Source organism: Erpetoichthys calabaricus, chromosome 2 (genome assembly GCF_900747795.2).
Source record: "Erpetoichthys calabaricus chromosome 2, fErpCal1.3, whole genome shotgun sequence".
NCBI lineage: Eukaryota > Metazoa > Chordata > Cladistia > Polypteriformes > Polypteridae > Erpetoichthys > Erpetoichthys calabaricus.
The window spans coordinates 308159983-308187837 of record NC_041395.2 but is presented as its reverse complement, the minus strand read 5'-3'; the positions used below and the strand labels follow the sequence as shown (position 1 = coordinate 308187837).

Sequence of the window (27855 nt, the reverse complement as noted above, 5' to 3'; positions counted from 1 at the left end):
TATGTTCAAAATTTGATGTAACCTGCAGCCAACTTTCATGCCAGGTTTGTGTTTTATAAATCCTGACTTTTGCCTAAGAAATGTCTTGCGCATATTTCTGAACATAAGCAAGGTTTAAATATGAGACCCTAGAACTGTAGCTCTCGTTGATCATATATTCTCTCTTTGTTTTGTCGCTTGAACCATTCAACACTAGCTGTTGTTTGTAAGCCCCACACAGATACTTCTTTTGAGAATATACCAACATTAACTTCTGGGATCAGCAATGCCTCCTGGAATCACAAGGGCCATTCTCCTGGAACTGCCACTTCAATGCTTCCTAGTTGCCACTTAAAGTACTACTTAAGTAGCATTGTAAGGGCTTATATAGGGAGGCTGTTGGCCACATAAGATATGTAATGGGTTTTGGCTGTTATCCCAAAATGCTCCTTACATGCTCTATTTTAGACTGGTCTGGGAACAGTGCTGACATAAAACAATGAGATTTTTGTGTGATGGCAGCCATTTGTAGTTTTGTATTAAAAGTCTCTTCCACATATTTTTGTGTGATGAAGCTGACCCTTTATCTGCTCTGCATAACAACTACTACTATTCATGTTGTTTGCTTTCATTGAATGTTGCTTAAATTGTCTCTGCGTCAGGCCCATGGGAGAAGTATAAGTCATTGCTGATTGTGACCGGACTGCTTTCTAGACTGGTCTGGCCTGACACCAGTGCAGATACAGTCATTGAGGTATAGTCGGCATACTGTATCATCAGTACAAATGTATCCAACATGATGAGACCCTGTTAGTGTTGTATGTATGTACAGATTAAATTTCATTAGGAGAATTCTGGTCATTACTGGGGTTCAATATTTAAAGTATGGATCTTTAAATTTCTTCACTTAGCAGTGTTGATCCCCTGGTGATCGGTTTTCTTTTTTTTGTTTGTGTTATTTGATTTATTCAAAGTAACTCACTTTGAATAATTATAAATTAGTGATTTATGTAATACATTTTATTAAATACACCTATCCTTTATTTGTAATTGACTCTTTAATCAATGACAACACCAGGGGTGCTGTCAATATGATTTAATGTGGATAAGACACATCCATCAATCCATTATCCAACCTGCTATATCCTAAATTCAGGGTCATGGAGATCTGCTGGAGCCAAACCCAGCCAACACAAGGTGCAAGGCAGGAAACAAACCCCGGGCAGGGCGCCAGCCCACCGCAGGGCGCACACACACACACACACACCAAGTACACACTTTAGGCAATACACCTAACCTGCATGTCTTTGGACTATGAAAGGAAACCCACACAGACACGGGGAAAACATGCAGACTACACGCAGGGAGGACCCAGGAAGCGAACCACTACGCCACCGTACCGCCCCAGATAAGACACAGCAGTGGAATTTTATGTAATGCAAACTGAAAACATAGTACAGTAGACTAAAAATCTCAAGAGTTTAGACTGTGATGTGATAGAGTTAACATGGACATATCAGGAATAACACCCCTACTGTGGTTAATACAAATGACAGCGTCAACTGTATATTAAGTTTGAGTTGCCACCCAAAAAAATACGTAGGTAATTCTAGTCCTGCGGTTGGAAACAAACTGCTGATGAAAAAAGCTAGGTGAGGCTGACATGAGTTGTGCAGAGTAACGGATGACTACAGTCAGTCAGCTGTAACAGCTGAGTAAAACTGCTATGCTAAAAAAGCACATTTGAATACAGTTTGAACCTTCTTACTAATGGGTTATGACAGACTAAGACCTAATAAAATGTTATTCCTCTTAGCAATAAAACAAGAAGGTGCAAATACAGTGGGCATTAACAGAATAATAAACATTAGTGGAGGGCTGAAGTTCAAAATGCCTGCTATAATGAAACTGTGCCCCTGCTGTTTCACACTGATGGGAGAGCAGTTACATGATGAGAGTCTCACAAGTCCATGGATACTATCTGAAAGATGTCATGACTACAAACTGATAGTGATATTGTAATGGTAGCTGATTTGTTTCTGTGGAACATTTTGTGTCTCTTAAATCTAGTAAAATAGTTTTTGAATGCCACAGACTATGTGAGCATTACCAGGAGTCAGGTGTATCTCTTCCAGAGAGCAGTGTACTCATCTGTAAATGGGCTGTTTCAGCAAGATAGTCTTTCATGCTACAAAGGCTTCTCTTTTATAGCCAACGAGCTCTCTACATGAGTAGGATTGTTCAATTTTTTTGAACAAAAAAACAGATGAGTAGACAACTCAATGTTAGGTAGATTTACCTAATGAAGTGCCCGCTATAATACAGTGCTGTGTAAAGCCAGATTTGAAAACATTTGTAATTAAATATTGCCTAAGTTTTTGAGCATTGTGTTTGTGCCCTTTACTGCCTGAACTAATATTTTATTTAATGTTATTTTGTTTTCTAGTCTGTTGGTAAATATATGCATCACTCTGAAATTATATGTTTGTATCTTTGAAACAGGCCAGAATTAATAGAATAGCATTATTTATATAATGTAATCATTATTTATGTAATATGCAATTATATATACACACACAGTATATATTTTGCTGGGGCATGTAGTATGCTTCCCAGTCTCTTTTAGATGTTTGTTTAAAAAAAAACAAAACAAAAACAAACTCATAAAGTTAATTAAATATTTAAATGCAAAGGAAACAATTTTGCCTGTGATTGCCAATTTTCCCACCTGCAAACTTGACAAAAATCACTGTTTTCCTACTTTGACCAAACAGTCTCTCTTTTAGGGGAATCTTTTCCCCGGTTTACCCTCAGATTTGGTGAACGTTTGCAGAGAAGCAGTCTCTACAGTCTCAGGACTGATGTTTCATCCTAACGGCTTCTGAAATATATGCACCCTTATGTATTGTCTGTGTAAATTTATATATATGTATACTATCTAAAAAAGCTTTTGATAGCTCTTGTGTTAAATTTAGTATGTGCCTTATTTAATTACTTTTTTTCTCCAGAAAAATTGAAAAGTAATTTGTTCTGGTATATTTGTTGGAAAACTGCAGAGCTTTCTGGTCTTCATATCATTCTGATTAGGAGAACAATTAAATTTGCTATTCATAGATATTGTGTTGAACAATACATAATATAAAGTTATCTAGCGAATGTGTATAGGAAATTGGAAATTATAAATAAGTCTCTTTTTTGCATACTAGAGGAGAAATATGTCACTGTTCAGCCTTATGTCAGCCAAAGCAAGGATGAGATTGGCTTTGAGAAAGGGGTTACCGTGGAGGTCATCCAGAAGAACCTAGAAGGATGGTGGTATATCAGGTAAGAGAGAATTCATTTTACAGTTGATGAATCCCATTTATCTCTTTCAATCCAGGAAACATAAAAACATACAAATTGGAGAATGCCTGTTCCCCACCTAAAACATTATCAAGTGTATGTAGGGATCTGCAATTAATTTTTCAACTACTGATAATCTTGGTTGGTAAAGAAGATGTTGTGCTATCTTTGTGTGGAGACCATGTCAAATTTCCATTACCTAATTTTCCCCCTTGTAAATTTGGATCATATACTCTCATGTTTGACATTATAGCATTTGTGTACTGCAGTTCTCAATTGTATTTGTAGTCCTGTTCACCATGATCGTCAGTTAAAGCATGTCAGTCATATCGACTAATTGCTGTCAATTCCTGGTAGTAAGATGAGAATGCACGAATCGATTTCACTGAAAATTTTAATTCAAACTTTTGTTTTCTTACCTAGATTATTTTGTTTGCATGTCAGTTGGAAATGCTAAGTTGTCACTGTAGTATAATTGTGCAGTGGTTTACTTGAAGATGTTGCTTTATTATCTTTGAGATAATTATTAGCCAACTGTAGTTAATTTTTGTTCATTTTAATGTCTGATTTTGTCATCATAGAATGATGTAGCTTTATTAGAACTACTGTATATATTAAATTTATTAACATAGATCAATGTTTCTTCTAAAACTGCCTAACTCTGGTTAAACTTTCTTATGAAGGACCAAGTTTCTTATGACTCACAAATTTACAGTTGATGCAGCAAGCTTATACAGTATATACATATTTATGTATGTATGCGTGTGTCTGTGTGTGTGTAAATATATATAAATATATTTATATATACAGCTAGAAATCCATAAAGGGAGAAAATGAATCATGTATCTTAAAATAGTCTTTTATTCCTGAGCTTTCGACACCTCTCAGGTGTCCATATAACAAATAAAGTGGGGGTATGTGAGTGTAAGAGGGGTGGATTAGTAAGGTGGGGCTTGGACCATAACATTCTTTGCGATAAACACTTGTAATCAAAGTGGGATTGTTACCTGTTTCAATCGAGATTTTCAGAAAGTTGATGCGTCCATTCATTTCTCTTTCCATGGTTGAACTGGATTGCAGGAAATACTGAGTTGAAGTGGCTGTGGAATTCATTTAGCTGGTCACTTTTTAATATGCCAAATCTATCACTTACATAGCATAACCAAAGTTAGAGTCACACTTTAAAATTGCTGCATAACCAGTTTGGCTACCAGTCCTGATAGCAGTGATCCCATTAGCTTGCCTATTAAAGTCAAAGTGAGTTTTCTGGCAAAGTAATGTTAAAAGTAATATATCCTTTGTGGTCAGCCTCGTTCGTGCTGTTATTATAGTGTCGTTATTTAGTTTAGAGAGTAAGGTCTCTGTGGCCATATGAATTGGATCATGGTGTATAGCGACACAACATCAAATTAGACCATGTATTCATCATCATCGATGGATATGTGTTTCAGGCACTGTAATGCCATCTTGTCGCTGTTAACTGAATAATCCAAATCTCTATGTTAAATGTTTCAGCATTTGAAAAATGTTAGCCCACTTGTTAGGCTGACCAAAGGTCTGAATTTCAAGGGGGTTTTATGGATTTTTGGAAGAGTGTTGAATTCTGGGCAGTTCATATCATTGGATTTCATTTTATAATAATCTTACATGTTTAAACGGTTGTTGTTGTGGAGCTTATGTTAATTATGTTCAAGGTGTTTTTTTTGGGTCACTATTGCTAGTTGCTTGTAAGTAGTAGTGTCAGAGAGTATTTCCTCTAAAGATGCTTTCATCACTGCGTAGCAATCTTTATGCCTTCTGTTCTTTTTTAGAGATGAATACTGTTGGATATCTTGTATGTAACTAGCCTGCCATGCCACGCCGTATTTCTTGTGGATTGTCTTCTGGTGTCTTTTCAGTTAGTATAATTTGTTCCTGGGTGCCTGGGAAGTTCACATCGGAGGCGTCTTTATGGTTGAACTTTAAACCCCTGGCAAGAACATTTTGATCTATGGTTAAGAGCTGTCTTTTGGAGAGGTTGTATATTCCAGATTTTGGTTCCTTAGTAGGTATACTCCCTGTGAGTGTGTTCCATTTTTGTTGAGTGTATCCCACTTAGATTGCTTTTGGAAGCTGTATTATGGATGTGTTTGGTCCATTTATCTGTAACCATTGCTCTACATGTTGCAAAAAACCTGGATGGTTGCCTCGTCATTTTTGATTTGTATATGGTTAGCTTGCGGTGTATTTCGGCATTAAGTTCATATAGAATGCATCTTGTGAATTGTTGAATGATAAATGCCATCTTCAGTTCACCATGGAAACAGAAATGATTGGACACATCAATTTCCTGGACATCTCCAGTGAAAGAGGTAACGACGCCACTTTGCTTACAAGTGTTTTATCTCAAAGAATGTTATGTGGGGGCGGCACGGTGGCGCAGTGGGTAGCGCTGCTGCCTCGCAGTTGGGAGATCTGGGGACCCGGGTTCGCTTCCCGGGTCCTCCCTGCGTGGAGTTTGCATGTTCTCCCCGTGTCTGCGTGGGTTTCCTCCGGGCGCTCCGGTTTCCTCCCACAGTCCAAAGACATGCAGGTTAGGTGGATTGGTGATTCTAAATTGGCCCTAGTGTGTGCTTGGTGTGTGGGTGTGTTTGTGTGTGTCCTGCGGTGGGTTGGCACCCTGCCCAGGATTGGTTCCCTGCCTTGTGCCCTGTGTTGGCTGGGATTGGCTCCAGCAGACCCCCGTGACCCTGTGTTCGGATTCAGCGGGTTGGAAAATGGATGGATGGATGGATGTTATGTGGACAAAATATTACACTTTAGGAGCAATCACCCCTTATTGCATAAACAGATTAGTGTTAATACATTGTTCAAAAGGATATACACACACTGTAAAACAAAGGAAACAAAAAAAAATGAAAGTCATTATTTGTTCCATCTGTTTACATCAGATGGCTACTCCAAAACATTTATCAAACAATTCTTACATAGGAGACGCCCGAGACCTCACAATTGGCATCAACCCAGTCTCCCTTTCTACTGAGCACAGTCTTTTTTATTACTGTGGTGTATCAGAAACCAAAGCGTGCATCCTCTCCAGATCAGGCATTAAAGTAGCACATAAACCATGAAACGGACTGGAAACAGTTTGTTTTAATGCCAAAAGCAAGAAATCTGCAGCAGAGACACGAAACAGTATATAGCATACCATTCAGTGCATGCCCAGCTTTATAAGTGGGACAAACATTTAAAACATTTCCAACACATACACAAGAACATCGCAAGAAGGAAGGACCCACGGTCTCTGATATAAGCACATATCAGTTCAACCGGACACATGTTTAACTGGGACATGGTGCAAGTAATATTCAGTGTAAATATGAAAAGTTCCAGAGAGCTGGCTGAATCAAGGCTATAAAATGAAAATGTGATAAACAGACACATGGACATGAACACTTAAGCTTAACAAGAAAAACATCCAAATAATAAAAAGACCTTATGACCAACACCTACCGAACCCCACCTTACTTATACACCCCTCTTACACCCACCTACCCTCACCCCTTTCCTCATTTGCTATATATTGCTTTTGGTTTGTGAATGTCTAATCATTTTCCTCTGATGATAGTACCTGATAGGTGTCGAAAGCTCAGTAATATAAGACTATTTTAAGATATGTGATTAATTTTCTTCCTTTGTGGATTTCTAGCTATAAATATGCAAACCATATATCACAGACCTTCGCTTCTATTCATAAATTTGTATATGTGTTGATTATGAAAAAATGGCATTACACAGGGTTTTTTAACAGGGGTGTCAGGCAAATTTTGAACTCTGAACTTTGTCATTAGCTAGAGCAATGAAGTACTGCCTTTTCTTTTCCAAATATTTTATTTAAATTAACATGAAATGGTCAGTCATGGTATTATATTGATGTTAGTTTAAATCCAACAGGAAAGAAAACTTTTGACTTGTCAGTCAAGTGTGGCATGCTTTTTGTATAAAGGAGTCCTAGTAGCATTTCTTGACATACTTCTGCTGAATGATTCATTGACTGAAAGTCCCCAGTGTTATGTTAAAGAGAGGATGTACAGCATTGTTCATAATGGCACTCAATTTTGTTTTATATTGTCCTTTGCTACTACCCCCAGGGTATCCAAGGTGTGTTCCATAACTAAGCCTGCCCTTTTAATTAGCTTAATGATTCAGTGCACCTACCTTGAAGTGAAGTCACCAGTATTGCACACCACAGTTTAGACAATCACATTGGCTATCACAGAGTTGTAGAAGGCTACTACTATCTGTGACAAGCCAGAAACCAGATCAAATCTAATCTTGATCAAGGCTAATAACTAGTGTAAAAATAAAACAAGTTCAGAAACAAAAAAGGAAAAGTGACCATTTGGAGCTTCTGTAAAAGGATGCTGCTTGCACAACATTTGGAAGTGTATTATAATAGTAATATCTTCAAAGAAGATTTTGTGCAGTTGTCATGCAAAACTGTAATATGTAAAAGTGTAGTGTTTAAACATTCTTTTGTATATGCAAGTTGTAGGAATTTTTGATGATTAGTAATCAATAAATCTTCCACCCCAGAGGATGCCATTTTAATGTGGGATATGAAATAGAAATGGTTAATTAAGTATCAGCTTTACCTTCGGCAATACCAGTAATGAATCCAATTACTCGACAAGGCTCCTACTTTATTTACCTTACCTTTCTCTTTTGTAGGAGGCGGGTCTCTGGCCTTTAGACTTATATCAAGGTAACTGAAACACATTCGTTTTAAGAAACAGAATAATACAATTTTATTGTTAAACACAAGGATTATAGAAGTGTAATAAAAACATATATATAGTGACACATAAGACTGGACGAAAATAGGATACATAGACAACATGTAACATGGGCTGGCTGTTTATACAGTAGGTTATTTAGAGATCTACTTTATTTTGGCACAGGTAAATAGTTTTACAATACCAAGTCCTTATCGATAATATCTGATGTTGTGTGGAATTGTTTGTTTGTTTGATGCTTTGTTGTTTCTCCAGGTTCACATGGAAGATTTTTTATGTATTGGGGTGCACTCTTTCTCTTTGCTGCATGTTTCTTGTGCTGTGCTGCTTCCTCAGCTTGCCTTCTGCTGTCTTTTGCCATTTCATAGGGAAAAGGCATTAGTCTTTCTGGCACAAGACTTTAGATGCTAAACTCTTCACTTGAGGTAATGGCTGCTCCTAAGACATGGCTTATTGCTTAGCTTTGAAGAGTGGATCGCAGGACTCAGGTACACAAAGAGAAGTGAGTTTCACCTTTTCTGCTCCTCAAGGAAAAGGGCAGCTCATAACTTTTAGGTTCAGAGATCCAGATTCACAAGTTTTTAGTCATTTTGGAGAGTTCCTCCTCCCTGAGAGAATCCCTGAGTGCGTGTCTTGAGAAAGACAGTCAGTGATTGTCCAGTGAATATCCTAGAGAGTTTCTTCAGGATGGTGCAGTGTTTTAAAGGAAGACAAGTGTGTTCTTTTGTTCATCTTAGTTGTCATCCTTTGAATTATAGGTGTTTATGTTGCATGAGTCCATTTTGTGCCTTCTGGCTCAAGAGGTCTGCAGAGAGGCCTTTGGAAAGATGTCAGTGCAACTCTGATTTACACTTTTGTTATCAGATGAAGTCCAGGCAGATCCTGATGCAAATTGTAGTTCAGTCCATTATTTTGGAATACAAGTGGGGGTTTTGTGAAGCTGGATGCCTACATCCCTGTTAAATCTGCTTTCTTAAGACTTTGAGTGCCATGAAAGCCTTATAGAATGAGTAATGCTCACTTTGTCCTACAAAGTACATATGAAGCAATACCAAAGTGCATTCATCGCCCAAAGAAATGGATGTGCAGTTGTGCCTTCCTAATTAATTAATCTGTTTCGATGGCCCATGTTAAAGCAATAGCAATGATTAAAGCAAGAATCCAAAAGCTATTGACCATCTCCACATCATCTCCATTGACTTAAGTAAGACTTTGGCTTCAGCCACTCCATCTTGTGTAGCCTACAACCAGTATGTTAAAACAGAGGTAGTGAGCTGATAAACATTCATATTTATGTGCAGCAGGTTCTTGAACTCTTTTATTCCTAATAGAATGTAGCACTCAATAAGCACTCAATAACTTGTACTGTGGTGTTTGGAGATTGTAAGGGTGTGTCTAAGCAAGAGTTTTTGTCAATTGGATGATGGGAAGTCCAAAGACACACAACATTTTGCTTCTGTGTCTTGAGTGTTAAAGCATTTACAGTATTCTTTAGCATTAAAAGGAATTAAAAGTGGAGATGATAGATGTGGAGTGAGGTGTGATTTTTAAAATTTGAAAAAGCAAATCTGTAATAAAGTCTAAAAGAGAGCAATTATCACTTTAACTATCACAAATTTTATTTAGTAATTTTGGAAACACCTGTTTTGCCATTATTTGCATAGTCTTAGAGAATTTAAAAATTTGTTTTGTTGATTAGATTTTCTGATGTCTTTCGCTAGAGTGTGTTCAATATGGAAAACTTGGAAATAAATTTCCTTTTTAAATGTTGTATGCAGAAGGAGAAGATAATCTGGAAGGCACTGATATTCCTTAATTTTCATTGCATTCTGTTTTATTCCTGCTGTGTTTTAACTGATATTGTTAACCCACTAGTTCATGTCTGAAGGGTGGCAAATGGTCTCACTACATCACAAGACACAACATATTATTACCTCACATTAGCAGCTCCATATTTTATCCAGATTTTGTTTTCTTAAACCAGAGAGGAAGATTGCCAAATTAAAACTAATTCTTAATGTTTTTCAGAAAGCACATTTGACTCCATTCTCATTTTGCACTTCCTATCCTTAAATGCAATCTCTCTTTATTTCTACTGGTACAATTTTTGAAATTGGAATTTTTTTGAAAATTCACTTTTAAAGTTTATAGTTTACATCTGAAACATATAATCTAATAATTATTTTTAATATACAGGCTTAGTCTTTGAAGTTAAACTGTTTTTCTTTTATATTTTGATTTCAGTTTTATCCATTTTACATGTCCTTTTAGATTTATAGTGCATTAAGAACATCTTATGGTTCTCATTGGCTATGCATAGCTTCTTTTCTAAATCCAGCATTGATTACTATGTCCTGTGTTTCTACATGTTCTTTTGCTACACAAATTGTTATTTTTAGGTAGTTCTCGAGGTCATAATTACTGCCAGTGGTTATTTTAGGTTATCTGTAAAGGGCAAAACTGTTCAAGAAATATACATGCCTATTTCCTTTTTATATTTTAGCTTGAAAATGTTAAAAAATAGCTCTGACATTTATACTTGCGAGTGTTTGTTTTTAGCCCTTACGTCAGTTTCTTTCTTTTTTGTATTCATCAAACTATCAATTGTTTTGTTTCTGGTCAGCTTGACAGGGTCATTGTTACATTAAAGAAAAACAAATCTGTTTATGTAAAGTATATTCTAACTGTGACTATGCTCTTTCCAGTGCTGTGTTGTATAATATTAATTCATTCATTCATTCATTTTCACAAACCACTGATTCCAATACAGTGTTATAGTAATTTGATACTTTCTTGCCAGCAGACACACAACAAAAAAAAACAATTCTGGATGTGGCATCAGTCCACGGTAGTACACAATTACTTTTGGAAGAGCAATTGTCACCAATAACCTCACTCATATATCTTTGGGATGTCACAGGAAACCAGAAAAAAAAACACACTTGGACAGTGGAAGAATGTGATAGTGCTAGGGCCAAAACTTGAACCTTGGATCTGGAGCTGTGAGCCTGGAGCAGTAATCATTGTGCTGCATTCAATTCAGATATTTATTTCAACTTTTTTTTTGTATGAAGTATTTCCTGAACTGCCTTGATATAATACAGTAGAATGGAATACCAATGTTTTGGGCTAACGACTGGGTTTTGAACCCAAATAACTGAAATGCACAGTTCATGTGCAGAAGCAACCATTTGTGCTATGGCAATAAATTCCTATAATGGTCTTTAATGCTCTCCATCCAGTCTTAAGGAATTACCCTGTCAACTTCATTTCTTCCTTGGATTTTTCTTTTTTTTATTAAACTCAACTCTTTAATACATAATACCTGTAATCCAGTATAATTTTAAAAATTGGTCTTTAAAAATAGGTCATCACAAGGTCAACACAAGCATACACTTACACTAGCGTCATTTTACCGTCACCAAATCCCCAAACCTTCATATCTTTGGAAGGAAACTGCAGCACACTTGAAACCCATCTGGAAAACGTGCAAACTCCAGGCAGTGAACACCAGGAACGTGACTCCCTGCAAGGCATCAGTGCTACCACTCTGCCACCGTGCTGCCCCCACATGCGTAATTATTAACAGTATTCATTATTTAAATGAAGTTAATGATTTATCTTTAAAATGTAGCATACATACTGTAATGCTTTTCATCATGAAAGTGAAATCAAGTATAAATCTAAGGATTCTAAATGTGCAGAGAGCTGGAATATCATAAATTTAATGTGTTCTGTGTGGCGATCTATTGCTTCTTACCGCTGCTGTCGCTTCAGGAGGAAGCCCCAGAAGCACGTAGCGATTAACAACTGGGTCGTTTTTAAGATGACGTTTACGATGGTCTACTTTAATGATAAACAACAAGGTTAAAGTGGATGTTTCGAAATTCAAGCTGAAATTTCCACTTTAATCAGAGGAAGACCTTTTCACTGTGTCCTTAATTTTTTCTCAGTGGCTCAAATACACTGCTATACATTCTGACGCTGTTGTGAAGGTGCAAAAAAAAAAAGAGAACAGAAGATGGTATGTGAGACTTTTAAAACGTATTGTGTCATTATATTGGGGAATATGCGATGCTTGAATATAGAAGAGAGCTTGAGAGGTGCTGCAAAGAGGAATGGGCAAAACTGGCCAAGGATAGGTGTGCCAAGCTTGTGGCATCATATTCAAAAAGACTTGAGGCTGTAATTGCTGCCAAAGGTGCATCCACTAAGTATTGAGTAAAGGCTGTGAATACTTATGTACTTGTGATTTCACAGTTTTTTTATTTTTAATAAATTTGCAAAAACCTCAAGTAAACCTTTTTCATGTTGTCATTATGGGGTGTTGTGTGTGGAATTCTGAGGAAAAAAATGAATTTAATCCATTTTGGAATAAGGCTGTAACATAACAAAATGTGGAAAAAGTGATGCGCTCTGAATACTTTCCAGATGCACTGTACATGTATTATGATCAGTGATTAGCACAGTAATTAATTAAGAGTGTTCTCTTTCCTTATATAAAACAGTCAGAGAGAGAGGGACATGTTTACTGACTAACTGACACCGCAGCAAGACAAGCAATGCATACAATGGAGGCATACAAATAAGTGGAGGAGATATAAAACAAAAATGTTATTTGAGCTGTTTCTATGAGGAACAGTTATTCATGAAATTGTTTCATTATGAAAAGAAAAAAATTGTTTCCTTAGTTAATATTTCATATTATTATTGTGCTTAGCTATAACCCTCGCAGCCTGGAGGTTGTTGATTCAGTTAGTGAATGGCATTAATCTAATGGCATTATAAAACCATACTTTTTGTCCATTTTTCATTGTAATGGCAATTCTTGGTATCAGTTTTTCTCACAAGCCATTTTGCCATGTAGCTTGCTTTGATAGCCACTGTGCAGTATTGATTTGGAATGTTATCTCCAGCTTAATCAGTAAAAATAATTTTATTGGGTACAACCACTGTGAATTTTCATGAGAAAAAAATATTCATATGATTAAGCTTGCTCACTTACAATGACAATAACACCATAAAATACATTCTCCATGAACTTGTTTGGAATAAGATCAGCCTGTGTGACCTTTTTTTTTAATAAGGTAAGAACTGAGATGGTCATTGGTAATCACTAATTTTATGTCACATAGCTGAATTCCCATAGCCAGAGGAAAGACCTATGATCTCACATGTATTTTTTTAAAATTGAAAAGATCTGTATTTTTGTAATAAATCTGCCATGTCCATGATCATCAGTGTTTTGTAGAAAAGCACTATTTTGTGTCATGGGTTTAGTCTGTAGTGTAAAACCATATATTTCTCCAGCAATTGCAAGAAAACATATGGACAGTATATAATTAATTTTATGGATTAATAGTTAACTACTGGCTCTACTTAACAAGTGAACTTGAAGGATATACAGTAGGTTTTACTATACAGATAATGATAGCTTTTAAACAACAGCAACATTTAATTCATAATTATTTCTGTACACAGGATGTACAATAGCAAAAGTTTCTTTACAAAATGTCAAAGAAATAGTTACAAGAAAAGAACAAGAAAAGTTACATAAGAATAATAATGAATAAATAAAAAATAAATCAATATGGGCTTACAGAGCATAAACATGTAATTAGCAGAAAGTAGTCTCTTTATATATAGCTAGCTGTGCAAGCCCGTGCTGCAAAACGCCTGGGGTCCTAGAAACTATTGAAATCGTCAGAAAAAAATTGAAATGTAGAGATGTCAGGTAATTGAAAGGAACTACACTGGGTGTCTCTCTCCTAGGTTTCGTTGTGCTGACGTGCTCGCATCATTTGTGTATTAGCGGTGGGAGGAAAAGTAAAAGGGATACCATTTTGCCGATGTGCTTGTCTCACATTTGGAAGAGTTTCTCACTTTTCTCGGCGGTTTTACTTTGGCAACAGAGTCGCTTTCTTCTTCCGACTCATCAACTTGGGGCCACTTTTCTGGCTTTCTAAGCTTCATGCTGTAGTAGCCTTGTACTTCCAAGCCTGACAAACAGACATACACACTTCCACACATAGACATTTAGTTTTCTGTTTCCTCAGAGGTGGAGCCCTTAGCCCGACTTCCACGCATAGACGTTTATATATAAGATATTGTACTATAAGTCTAAAGATGAGTCCAATGAGAAGGTCAGATGAACAGGAGGACCAAAAAAAAAACTCTAGATAAGACAGAGGAAAAAACACAATCTGTCAGGGTTTCAAGGCTAAAAGACTTATCAGCCTCCATTGGGTATTCTACCTAACAGAAATGTTCTTAAGTCATTCCTCATTGTTTGTAGGCTTTAAATGTGACAAAAGAATGAAAAAAAGTTAACCACAATCAATATACAGTGGAACCTCGGTTTGCGAGTATAATTCGTTAAGGAAACGTGCTCGCAATCCAAAGCACTCGTATATCAAAGTGAATTTCCCCATAAGAAATAATGGAAACTCAGATGATTCGTTCCACAACCCAAAACTATTCATATAAAAATGATTAATACAAAATATAAAGTAAAAATACATAAAACAAATTAACCTGCACTTTATCTTTGAAAAGAATCATGGCTGGTGTGAGTGAGTTTCTAAACTCTTGTGGGATTCCACCCAACGGGACAACACACGGAAGAGTGTCCCGAAGCAATCGCAGTCTCCCAGCACTGTAGCAGTTCGCCGTAAAAGCGAATCCAAAAAGATCGCGGACATGCTATAAGCGCCTGCCATCGATGGGTGATACAAAGAACAAGGAACATTATAAATGCACAGGGCACAGTACTACTTGGCCACGATCCTGCCTGACTGCTGTGTCTGTGTATAGGAGAGTGGCAGATCCCGCTACAATAAATAACCACACTGTTGCTGTTTCAAGCTGAATAAAGCTGGTGTCACTAAAGTACTGAGACTCAGCCTCGTGTTTTGTGGGCGCATGACAGGGACTCGTACGTCACAGCACACACGCACACACACACACACACCCAGAGTCACAATGCTGTAGTAAACCGTATACGCTCGTACGGATGTTGACTATATGAGTGAGGCACACCAACTCAGACAGAGAATAGGAGACGATTGCCCACAATCCCGCAGCAAGAGAGAGAGAGAACCATCAGCTCAGTTGTGATCACATGATGCTCAGCAGACAAAGCGTATACATACTACTTGTACTGCAAGACCTCGCTCGTTTATCAAGTCAAAATTTATTTAAAATTTTAGCTCGTCTTGCAAAACACTCGTAAACCAAGTTACTCGGAAACCGAGGTTCCACTTTATAATCGTATTGCTCTCTTTCTTAACCCTAATTCAATAACAGTTAACTTGGTACTGATTTTCATTTTTTCATAGCTTATAAAGACATTTATAGTTCAACTCCTTTTTACCTTGTAGAAGGTAATATGTTGTTGTATTCAGTAGTGGGACTGTTCACATATTCACTTAATAGAGGAAAAGGGCAATAAAAGAGCAACTGTATTAACTTTATACCCAAGCGAGTTAAAAGCATGAATCTGTTACATGGTAGTTGGATTTGTATTGCTGCAAGCTTAAAAGAGTGGCAAACACCCCACATCACTATTATTTATTTATTTTTGACTTATTTTTTTTCCTTCCTTTTGTATGTGAGACACACATGGAAAATCTATCAACAGTTTAACATGTCATCTCTTCAGTGACCCTTTTTAGCAAAATCCCTTGCTTACAGTTTAGTATTGCCAGTGAGGCCCATAACAACAGAGTATTTATAGTCATTTTATTTTTTTTCTCCATAATTTGAAAATGATTTCTTCATAACCAAGTGTAAGTAAGCTCCTTCATGCATAGCCAATTTAGTAAGCTACACAATGTTCATCACTTTATTAAAATTGCAACAAAACCCCACCTTAAATTTAGCCTATATCCTCTTTTTTTGGGTTCTTCCTTAAGTAATCCGTCAACACCCCTTGTATAAAGCATACGTCATTTCCTTCTCTCTCTCTTTCTCTAACACAAACACACTGTTTTTTTCCTAGCTAACTTTTTTGCATTCCCAGGAGATTAGCCATTGTATGTAAGTTGGAAAGCAGATGTTTTACCAAAGTCATGTGTTGATAATTAAATGAAGAGGATTAACTCTTTGTATCTGTATGTTTTTAATCTTTGGCAACGAGAAAAGTTGCTTTAAAGAGATCGTTAAACCCGGACTTTTCTCCAGCTGTGTTAACTACAGAATTCCCCTACTGTATTAGGAAGAAAAAGGCAGGCATTATTTAAAAATAACATTCACCAAGGTTAATGTACATTATATTTATCTTTAATAACCAATAAAATGATTTAGTATGTTCGCTAGTTACTTATTAGCATAGCAAATAGCATCCTTGTTGAACAAAAGAGAAAGGAAATGCAGTGTTAGTTATGGTTAAAAAGTTGAAGATATTCAGTTACTGCAAAAATAAATTAAAACACTGGAATACATTATAATCTTATAGTTTTTTTATTATATTACTGTGACTATTTTGAGACATGTAAGAATTGCATTTTACATGTCAATAAAGTTGAACTTGAACATTATGACATACCATGGATTGTAAGCCATATGAGAGTATTATAGCTATTTCACATTCTCATCTATCCTGCTTAAATTATAAAAAACCTTTTAACCAGTAGAGATTTTCTGATGCTTGACAATCACATTTAGCTTTATGGCTGTAATAATAAAAGGAAGATCACTCCACTGATTTCTCTTCAGTCCCAGATTCATGCAAATAACAAGGTATATCATAAAGGCATGTGTTTTAATATTTAATAATACACACCAAAGGTTTACAGAGTGATGTATGTAGGAATACAAAACAACAGAACTCAAACAAAAGATCTCCATTTCTGGAGGTGACTTTACTGAATTACCCTGTCTGCTTAGAGGCTCGGTCTTGGTCAGTTGTCTAACTCCAGCTGTTTATATTCTCCCGAGACCCTGGCTTTGTTTCTTCCATAAGTAACCTATTGTTCTCACTTTCCTCTGACTTTAGACTTGTGTGCATTACAACCTTATTCAGCATTATTTTTAGGTGTTTTACTGATGAATGTATCAGGGCAGTTCAGTCCAGAACATTACAATATGGAAAACACAGTGAGTACAACATTTCCAGAAAAGAGTTATGATCATAATAAACACTTACAGAACCATTTTCTTTGCTACAGGGTTCCAAGACAGTAAATGCACATGATTTTGAAAAATAATAAAAGGAAGCCCCCTTGCCACTATTTCATTTTATTTCAACCAATCAAGCTGTCACCCATTTTTCCTTTCAGTGTCAGTCTTTTGCATATTTTACTGTTTTACATGACATGTTGCCTACGGAGGAGCCCACTGCCTCCCTCTCTATATCCAGGTGCCTCCCAGTTGCCACATCCCAGCCAAGATACTTCAATATTTTGGATATTGGTGAAGTGGGCAATTGTCTATAGATTAAGAATCTCTGTTGTGGAAGACAGACAAAAATTGTATTGTATTTACATAGTTAATTTCCTTAAAAATAGGAAACATCAAAGAAAGCCAAATGAAAATAAAGTTGTAATGTTTAAACAGAGGAAAATATAAATGTTATGTACTGAGAGGTGAGCTACTAATGCAGGTGTACAAAAAATCCACCACAGCTCTGCCAGAATTAATAAATGCACAAAGAAAATGACATAGTTCAGAATTGATAAGGTACTAGTTCCAACAGAACTCTGCCTTTATAAACTGTACACAATCCATTCCTTGCTCAATCCAAACTGGTGCAAAGGATTAGTTTTACCTTGTGGAAGCAAAATACATTGAAGTTTATGTTAAGCATTTTACACTAAATAGCCTAAATTAACCTAAGAATGACTGAATCAGAATTATTTGCAACAGTGCCCTGCACATTAGTAATCCTTAAGCAATATGGCAAGCCGTAAAATCTCAAATAATTAATGTTATAAATAATTTAACATTCTCAAATTGTTTAAAACAATTTAAAATTGCACAAGGTTAGAGCCTTTGCTGGCTGAATTGTAGAAAACAACCTGAACAACAAATTAATTATTTACATATAGCTTTGGTAATATGACAGAGAAAATTACAGAAAATAGAAGGCTATGAGAATTAATATCATCAAATTAGGTTGTATATATATATATGTATATGTGTGTGTGTGGTTGTGTGTGTGTATATATGTATTATAGAGAGAGGGGTCTAAATAAAACTGGTACAAAAATACATTCTATTTATGCTGTACAACAATTACTTTCATATATGTTTAATGTAGGATTTCATTTACCTGTACAGTAGGTATATCAGACAAATAGCATACCAGTTTTCTTTAAATTACTGTTTATGCATGGTATACTCCTTATATAACATTATGTTACTCATAGCTAATAGAAATCTATGTAGAATGTTTGCTTGCTTCAAATCTAAACTAAAACCTCCATCTCATTTGCTTTTCTAGTTTTGTGCATTACAGTAGACTTCTGTAAAGTATCCTGCAAGTAATAATCCAAATGTGCCCAAAACACAGTGTTTGAAATGTGCTTTACTATTTTTTTTTTAAACTGTGGCTTTGGTGGTTCTCCAAAGGGGGGGTTTGAGCACAATGATGCTTGAAAGTTTCCTACACTCTTTACATATCTTTTTTGCAGAAACTCCAGGCTACATTTCACGAAGTAATTTTTTCCAAAGTGCATCATGGCAGCTTGAAGTTCCCTGAGTCTGGCCAGCTGCCTTTTGTATATGCTGGCCTGGCACCCAGGAGGCACATCAGCCACAGTATACTAGACACTTGGAAACAGCTGCAACCTAAGCTACCTGGTCACTCTAGATTGCATTTAGTTTAGTAACTATTTTACTTTGGCTATTACCTCATACTAAAAATTTTCCCTTTCGTATGGCTAAGCAAGTTCAATAGTCTGCCATTAGCTCACTGAAATACAGAAAATGTGTTGTTTCTTTTGCTGAGATCCAGTGGTACTTACCATTTTGTTCAAAACAGATATTAGATTGAAATGTTTTCATTGCATATAATATACATACTGTAGTCAGAAATATACATTATTTGTATCCTGCATCAGTAAAATGTTCAAATGTTTTTTTAAACACCTCTTCCCTTAAAGCTTCCTTTAGTGCCTTTTTTGGTCTGTTCTTTTAATATACAGTACTTTATCTTACTCACCTATTGCATTTCTTTCTTTTTTTGTTTGCAGATACTTAGGCAAAGAAGGATGGGCTCCAGCATCTTACTTAAAAAAGATCAAAGATGATTTTTCACCTCGTAAGAAGACATTGACGGGTCCTGTTGAGATCATTGGAAACATCATGGAAATTAGTAATCTCCTGAACAAAAAGCAGATGAGTGAAAAGGATGTTCAAACAGACAATGATCCAAATGAAACCCCAATTTCCAAAAAAGAAATCAGTCTTCCTATTCCATGTGAAGATACATTTGGCAGTAGCACAGTGCTGCAGGAGAAACAAACAAACAAGGTGGCTCAAGGTTCGCCAGCTGTTGCACGTATCGCCCCTCAGAGAGCTGAACACAGTAAGTACATAACAGTTAAAGTGCCTTGCAAACCTTTTCAGTGTTTGTCCTGTTTTGTCGAATTGCAATCTGGAATTAAAATGGATTTCCTTTTGGATTTTATGTAATTGACTTAACAGCATAGTCCAAATTATTGTGGAGTGAAAGTAAGATATCTTGTGTATATATGTAAAAAAACAAAACAAGTAAAGACTGAAAGGTTGTGAGTGCTTAAGTATTCATCCCCTTTGCAATGAAACCCCTAAATAAGATCTGGTCCAACCAACTAACTTCAAAAGTCACATAATTAGTTGATTAGGGTTCATCTGTGTGCAATCAAAGTGTCACATGACGTTTGTACAAATAGACCTTTTCTGAAGGCCCCTCACTCTGCAACATCACTAAGCAAGCGACATGAAGACCAAGGAGCACTCCAAACAGGTCAGATACATGGGAGTATCTGTCCATTACTTAGAATGAAATATGAAAACACATTTGGAGTTTGTCCAACAGCATGTGGCAGGCTCCTTGACTACTTGAAAGAAAGTTCTCTGGACAAATGAGTCTAAAATTGAACTTTTTGACCATCATGAGAAATGCCATGTGTGGAGCAAACCCAACACTTCCCATCACCCTGAGAACACCATTCACACAGTGAAGCATGATGGTGGCAGCTTTGTGCTGTGGGGATGTTTTTCATCACAGAGGCAGGAAAACTAGTCATGATTGATGGAAAGATAGATGGCACTAAATATAGGGCAATTCTGGAGTAAAACCTGTTTCAGTCTGCCAGAGATTTGAGACTGAGACAAAGGTTCACCAGGCAACAGAATAATAACCCTAAACATACTGCTAACGCTGTACTGGAGTGGTTTAAAGGAAAACATTTAAATGTCTTTGAATGGCCTAGTCAAAGCCCAGACCACAGTCCAACTGAGATTCTGTGGAGTGACTGGAAGATTGCAACTGTTGTGGCCCACCAGGCTGGCATAGCCAGCTGAACGCACACATGTGTGGGACACAAGTTCAATGCATACTCGGTTTATTTTTTCTTTTCCCCTTGTGGGAAACGCCTTCTCCATTCCCCACAAGTATGACACAGTCCAAGCACAAAGCACAGCACAAACGATTAATCCTTTCTTTTGCTGTTTTTCTCTTTTCCTTCTCCTCCTTCACTCCTAGAGTCAAGCTTCGTCGCTCCTCCTCCCGACTCTGGCTCCCCAAGTAGTGGCCGCTGGCTTCTTTTATAATGCACCCGTAAGTGCTCCAGGTGCTTGATTACTCGAAACACTTCCGGGTGTGGTGGAAGAACTGCCCATAAGGGCTCAGCAACTCCTGCTGCAGCACCCCCTGGCGGTGCCTGCGGATCCCCACAGGGATGCACCACACTCCAACTCCCATGAAACCCTGCGGGAGTCCAAGGCACTGCTGCAAACCAGGAGGGTTGCCATCTAGCGCCCCTGGGGAGGTCACGCTCTGGCCATGCTTTCTCTCCCGGTCCTCCCAGCGTGGAGGCATCCCAGCCGGGCAAGAGCCCCGGTCGCACACTACACTGTATATACCAATTCTGCCCATCAAACTTAATGGAGGTGAGCTGTTTTGCCTTAAAAAATTGGGTGAAAATCCCAGTGGCTATATGTGGTAAGCTAATAGAGACATCCCACAAGAGACTTGCAGCTAAAATTGCAGTAATAGGTGGCACTACAAAGTTGAGGGGTGAATACTTAAGCATACTCATGATTTCTGTTTTTTTTTTTTTCTCACTTAATTGTTGTTTGTGTCACAATAAAAAATATTTTGCACCTTCACAATAGTAGGCTTGTTTTGTAATCAAATGGTGCCAACACTCCAAAAATCCATATTACTTCCAAGATGTAATGTGGCAAAACAGGACAAACAATGAGGGGGATGAATGGTTTTGCAAGGCATTGTATTTCTGTCAGGTGCTGATCAGTTTGCTTCTAATAAACAGCAAGTATAACTGAAACAGACTTTAAAAGTTTCTGGAAATTAACAAAGGTGTTTTCTCTAATTTTCTTACACTTAACTCCATTCAGAATATAGTTTGTAACAAATGGCCACATTCCCTGTTTTGTTTTATTACTATTAATATTTTTATTTATATTTTATTTTTATTCTATTACTATTTTTTTTACATCCATCCATCCTCTTACGCTTATCCGAGATCACGTCGCGGGGGCAGCAGCTTGAGCAGAGGTACCCAGACTTTCCTCTCCCCAGCCACTTCTTCTAGCTCTTCCAGGGGGAATTCCAAGGCATTCCCAGGCCAGCTGAGAGACATAGTCCCTCCAGCGTGTCCTGGGTCTTCCCCGGGGCCTCCTCCCGGTTAGACGTGCCCGGAACCCCTCACCTGGGAGGCGTCCAGGAGGCATCCTGATCAGATGCCTGAGCCACCTCATCTGACTCCTCTCGATGCGGAGGAGTAGCGGCTCTATTCTGAGCCCCTCCCGGATGACTGAGCTTCTCACCCTATCTTTAAGGGAGAGCCCAGACACCCTGCGAAGGAAACCCATTACAGCCGCTTGTATTTGCGATCTCATTCTTTCGGTCACTACCCATAGCTCATGACCATAGGTGAGGTTAGGAACATAGATTGACTGGTAAATTGAGAGCTTTGCCTTTTGGCGCAGATCCTTTTTCACCATGACAGACTGATGCAGAGCCCGCATCACTGCAGATGCCACAATGATCCGCCTGTTGATCTCACATTCCATTCTTCTCTCACTAGTGAACAAGATCCCGAGATACTTGAACTGCTCCATTTGGGGCAGGATCTTGCTCCCAACGTTGAGAGGGCACTCCATCTTTTTCCAGCTGAGGACCATGATCTCGGATTTGGAGGTGCTGATTCCCATCCCAGCCGCTTCACTCTCAGCTGCGAACTGATCCAGAGAGAGCTGAAGATCATGGCCTGATTAAGCAAACAGTACAACATCATCTGCAAAAAGCAGTGACCCAATCCAGAGCCTTGAGGAACTCCGGGCGTATCTCATCCACCCCCGGGGCCCTGCCACCAAGGAGTTTTTTGACCACCTCGGTGACCTCAGTCCCAGAGATGGGGGTGCCCATCTCATGGTCCCCAGGCTCTGCTACCTCATTGGAAGGCATGTTAATGGGTTTGAGGAGGTCTTCGAAGTACTCCCCCACCGACCCACAATGTCCCGAGTTGAGGTCAGCAGCGCACCATTCCCACCATATACAGGGTTGACACTGCACTGCTTCCCCCTCCTGAGACACCGGATGGTGGACCAGAATCTCCTCGAAGCTGTCCGAAAGTCGTTCTCCATGGCCTCCCCAAACTCCTCCCACGCCCAAGGTTTTGCCTCAGCAACCACCAAAGCCGCATACCTCTTGGGCTGCTGGTACCTATCAGCTGCCTCCGGAGTCCCACAGGACAAAAGGGTAGGCACTTCTTCTTCAGCTTGACGGCATCCCTCACCGCCGGTGTCCACCAACGAGTTCGGGGATTGCCGCCACAACAGGCACCAACCACCTTACGGCCACAGCTCCGGTCAGCTGACTCAACAATAGAGGCACGGAACATGGCCCATTTGGACTCAATGTCCCCCACCTCCCTTGGGATGTGATGAAAGTTCTGCTGCAGGTGGGAGTTGAAGCTGCTTCTGACAGGGGACTCTGCCAGATGTTCCCAGCAGACCCTGACAACACGTGTAGGCCTACCAGGCCTGACCGGCATCCTCCCCCACCATCGAAGCCTACTCACCACCAAGTGGTGATCAGTTCACAACTCCGCCCCTCTCTTCACCCGAGTGTCCAAGACATGTGGCCACAGGTCTGACGACACGACCACAAAGTCCATCATTGAACTGAGGCCTAGGGTGTCATGCTTGAACATGGTGTTCGTTATGGACAATCCGTGACGAGCACAGAAGTCCAATAACAAAACACGCATTGACGTCTCCCAGCAGAACGAGGGAGTCCCCAGAAGGTATGCCCTCTAGCACCCCCTCCAGGGACTCCAAAAAGTGTGGGTACTCCAAAGTATTGTTCGGTGCATACGCGCAAACAACAGTTAGGACCCGTCCCCCCACCCGAAGGCGGAAGGAGGCTACCCTGTTGTCCACCGGGGTAAACCCCAATGAACAGGCTCCAAGTCGGGGGGCAATAAGTATGCCCACACCCGCTCGGCGCCTCTCACCGGGGGCAACTCCAGAGTGGTACAGAGTCCAGCCCCTCTCAAGGAGATTGGTTCCAGAGTCCAAGCTGTGCGTCAGGGTGAGTCCAACTATATCTAGCCGGAACCTCTCGACATTGCGCACTAGCTCAGGCTCCTTCCCCTTCAGAGAGGTGACATTCCATGTCCCAAGAGCCAGCTTCTGTAGCCGAGGATCGGACCGCCAAGGTCCCCGCCTTCGGCCACCACCCAACTCACACTGCACCCAACCTCCTTGGCCCCTCCCATAGGTGCTGAACCCATGGGAAGGGGGACCTACGTTGTCTGTTCGGGTTGTGCCCGACTGAGCCCCATGGGTGCAGGCCCGGCCACCAGGCACTCGCCATCGAGCCCCACCTCCAGGCCTGGCTCCAGAGGGGGCCCCGGTGACCTGCGTCCAGGCAAGGGAAAACGCTGTCCAAAGTTTTCATTCATCATAGAAGGTTTGTTGAACCGCTCTTTGTCTCATCCCTCACCTAGGACCAGTTTGCCTTGGGTGGCCCTACCAGGGGCATAAAGCCCTGGACAACAGAGCTCCTAGGATCATTGGGACACGCAAATCTCTCCACCACGATAAGGTGGCGGTTCAAGGAGGGGCTGTGATACTATTTTTTTACAGCTGTGAGCTAATATCACTCATACACCAGGACATGCTTGCAAAGGGTAAAGATAAAGGCCATATACTGTAAAAACAACAAAAGCATATTCAGTACTGTATCTTTTTAACCAAATCACATGAATCTGTTTCTCTGTTGCTCAATATGCATTAGCTGTTAAGTCAGTGAACTGACAATCTCAAACTTAAAAGTTCAGCTGTCACCAGTGATTCACAGTGTGACCTTGAATTGGTCAGTAAAACTGCCAGTGTGCCAGGCGAAGAGGCATGCAAGCAGTGTTGCCAATGCTTGTGATTCTTAATACTCTTTATATAAGGGTATCACAGAAGGTAAATGGAGAGATGTATGAGATAATAATCTTTAAAAAAGAATCTCCATACCACCTGCACACAGTGAGACATCATTTTCATCCTCTCTGATTCAGCCATTTATACTGCTTTCCAGTGGTCACTTTTGGTTCATTTTCTGTTGGAAAAAAACCTTTAAGCATTCTGCCTTAAGAGTGTTTAACAAATTTCCAAAGGTGCTAGAGTTCTTACCAAGTCACATTCCCAGGACATCTTGGTAGCCCCATAAAGTTATTGTGCATGCACAAATTGGTAATTATTGGAGTACTGCTTTTGTAGCTTACTAGTGTGCCTATTAATGGCTTCCTTTTTGCCAGTGGAGACCGTTTTCCCTTGGGTACCCCTGGGTGTGAAGACAACACCCTGACCCCACTTTTGCAGGTCACCTTCAGACCATTTTAAAATGAAGTGTGTACTCCTTGCACAAGTATATTTATGTAGAAATTATTGAAGAACTGTGTGAATTAAGTTTCCAGATTAATGGCTGTAAATGTAAAGCCGTTTGTGCCCCTGTTGAAATTTGCATAAATCTTGCTTTTCTTTTTAGCTCTTCTCTTTGCAACAGGATGTCCCACTTTCTTCCTGCAGGCTCTTAATAAATGCTCTGTGCTAGCACTGTGCAGAGGTTTTTTGGGAAGTATATTCACCAGTGTTAGGTACTCAATAGCAAAGGACAAAGTCATATGTGGCCAACATTCAGTGTTTTAAAAATATATATATTATATAACCAGGCTATACACAGAGATTTATTTTTTTCTTAAAGTAAAACAAAACACACTTATGTGGAATACTAAAAACATTGTAAGAAATAACTGTACAATATTTTTTTAAGAAAGTATGTAATATACATGAATGCAATACAGCTGGTGTTTAAACCTAGTTGGACACAAAAATGTTGGTGCTTCTGTAGGTCACTAATGATTTATAAAAACAACAAAACATGATTTGACCTTTTTATTTATTCATGAGATTCCTCTATTCATTTTTGAACTTTTGGGATGCCAACAATTCTGATGATTAACTAAATATTAAGCCATAAAACCTTGTCTTAGTAAAATGGGCTAAAAGAAAAAAATACAAATCATAAGAGTTAGGTTTATGACTTTTCACATAAAGAAGACAAACGTTTTAAGATAAGGTTGTTATGATAGATAGATACTTTATTAATCCCAGTGGGAAATTCACAATAATAATAATCCCACAGCTTATAATGATCTTATATTTCCATAGTCTAAGCAACATCAGGTACTAGGCAAAAGCTAAATGGGGATAAGATGCTAATTCATAAGGTACTTTACAAATCGAACGTCCAAGAGTTATGACAAAAATTGCAGCTGACTGCATCTGTGAATTGTTTATCGATCTAAAACTAGGCCTTTATTAAGGCAATATTTAAACAATGAATCAGGTCATAATAAAACATAATCAAGCAGTAGAGTTTAAAATGTTAATTTTAAAAATGTGCAGGGGTATAAATTACACTACAAGTTCAAAATAACCCATTGGGATCACCAGCGTTACCTGGATTGACCAATCAGACCTGTGAACTTTTGCCAGTGCCCTGCAAAGTTCAGAATTCTCTGACATTTAATGTAACTGGATAATTTTCTTCTAAATGATGACTGGACATTTTCTGTCCTCAGTTATATTTAGTGTTTCTGGCACAACTGTCTTGTAGCGAAAAAGATACTGCTGTGTTAGAGATCTTGGGTAAAAACAATGAAAGAAGTGACTATGAAGATGCATAATATTTCAAATCCAAACATAACTTCTTTAGTTCGGACTAATTTTGGTTTCACAGGAAGCGATAAAGGAGAGTAAAAACTTAGGCTATTTGCCAAGCATTGCTTCAGAAATATAGTTGTTAAATTTTCAAATGCAGATAATATGCAGACATGTTAATAACACAACCACCTAAATGCTTCAGATCCACACACACACAAAGTAGTTTATATATATATACCATAAGCTACTGTCTGTTGATTGTTAAGTGATTTGTACTGTTTAAATAAAAAAAAAATGCTGAGTTTTTAAAAATACCATTGGCCTTCTGTCTTCTTTTTTTGTTAGTCATTTGAATAATATAAGGGGCCGACTGACACACTCCTACCAACACCCACTATCTATCAGCTGTCCATTTTACATGTCACTTTACCATTATCTTGTTAACAACTATTCTGGCTTACTATCAATTTTTTTCATAAATGTCCTAAGAAAATAAATGCAATTTCTATATGTGTACATAGTTGTTTGTATAATACATATTTAGCATATTTTTTTTATTTTATAAAACTGGGAAGAGTATAAGTGGTTGGCTCTTTGTAAGAGATTTTCAAATTTTGTGTTTTGTATATCACACTTTTTTTTCCTTTTGCATAGGTTCTCCAAACCTAAGACAGAAACCTCCTCCCAGAAGAGAAACTAGTTTGGTCAGTCTCTTATGTTTGATTTGTATGTATTTCTAATGATGTTTTCAGAAAGTATTCAGTACCCTTTTTGTCAAATTTAAAAGCCTCAAGGGAAATTTTATTTGTGAGCCACACAGCCTTTTTCATTGTAGCCCCACACAGAAAAAATGGAGCAGGGATCCATCCATCCATTCATTCATTTTTAGCTGTCTTATCCTGATCAGGGATGAGATGGAGCTGGTGCCTGTCCCAGCAGTATTGGATACAAGGCAAGAATGCGTAATTGGTGCATTAGTCTGTCATTGAGAACACTCACTCATACTGGGTCATTTTGACAGTTAAAGTAATATGCAAATCTTTGGAAAGTGCTTGAAAACCAAAGTACCATTAAAAAAACACACACAAATGCAAGAAGAATGTGTACACACAGAGAACCAACAGGCTCAATTCATTAGTGGCACTGAGCCACAGTACCCTCCTACTAAGAGTCTGTTTAACTCTTCAGTTGTGATGGAGCAGTACTTGCATATTACCGGTACTACCGGCATAATGGTTACAGACAGACGTTTTGAGTGTCTGCTTTAGATTTTCAGTTTAAGAATAGAAATATGATCAACATGTCAACTCAAGGATTAAGCCAGGCTTTGTCAGTATGCTTTGGATATGCTGCTGATATCTGTGACACA

General features: G+C 38.5%; 1 protein-coding gene across 3 annotated transcripts in view; it reads left to right on the top strand.

The window, feature by feature from the left end:
- The window catches only part of sh3pxd2aa (SH3 and PX domains 2Aa), a 370390-nt gene that overhangs the window by 332061 nt on the left and 10474 nt on the right, over positions 1 to 27855 (top strand). For all 3 annotated transcript variants that reach the window (XM_051922164.1, XM_028795863.2, XM_028795864.2), the window contains 3 exons: positions 3186 to 3303; positions 19289 to 19623; positions 27141 to 27190. In XM_051922164.1, the coding sequence (XP_051778124.1) occupies positions 3186 to 3303; positions 19289 to 19623; positions 27141 to 27190 (503 nt within the window). The remainder of the gene's footprint in view (positions 1 to 3185; positions 3304 to 19288; positions 19624 to 27140; positions 27191 to 27855) is intronic.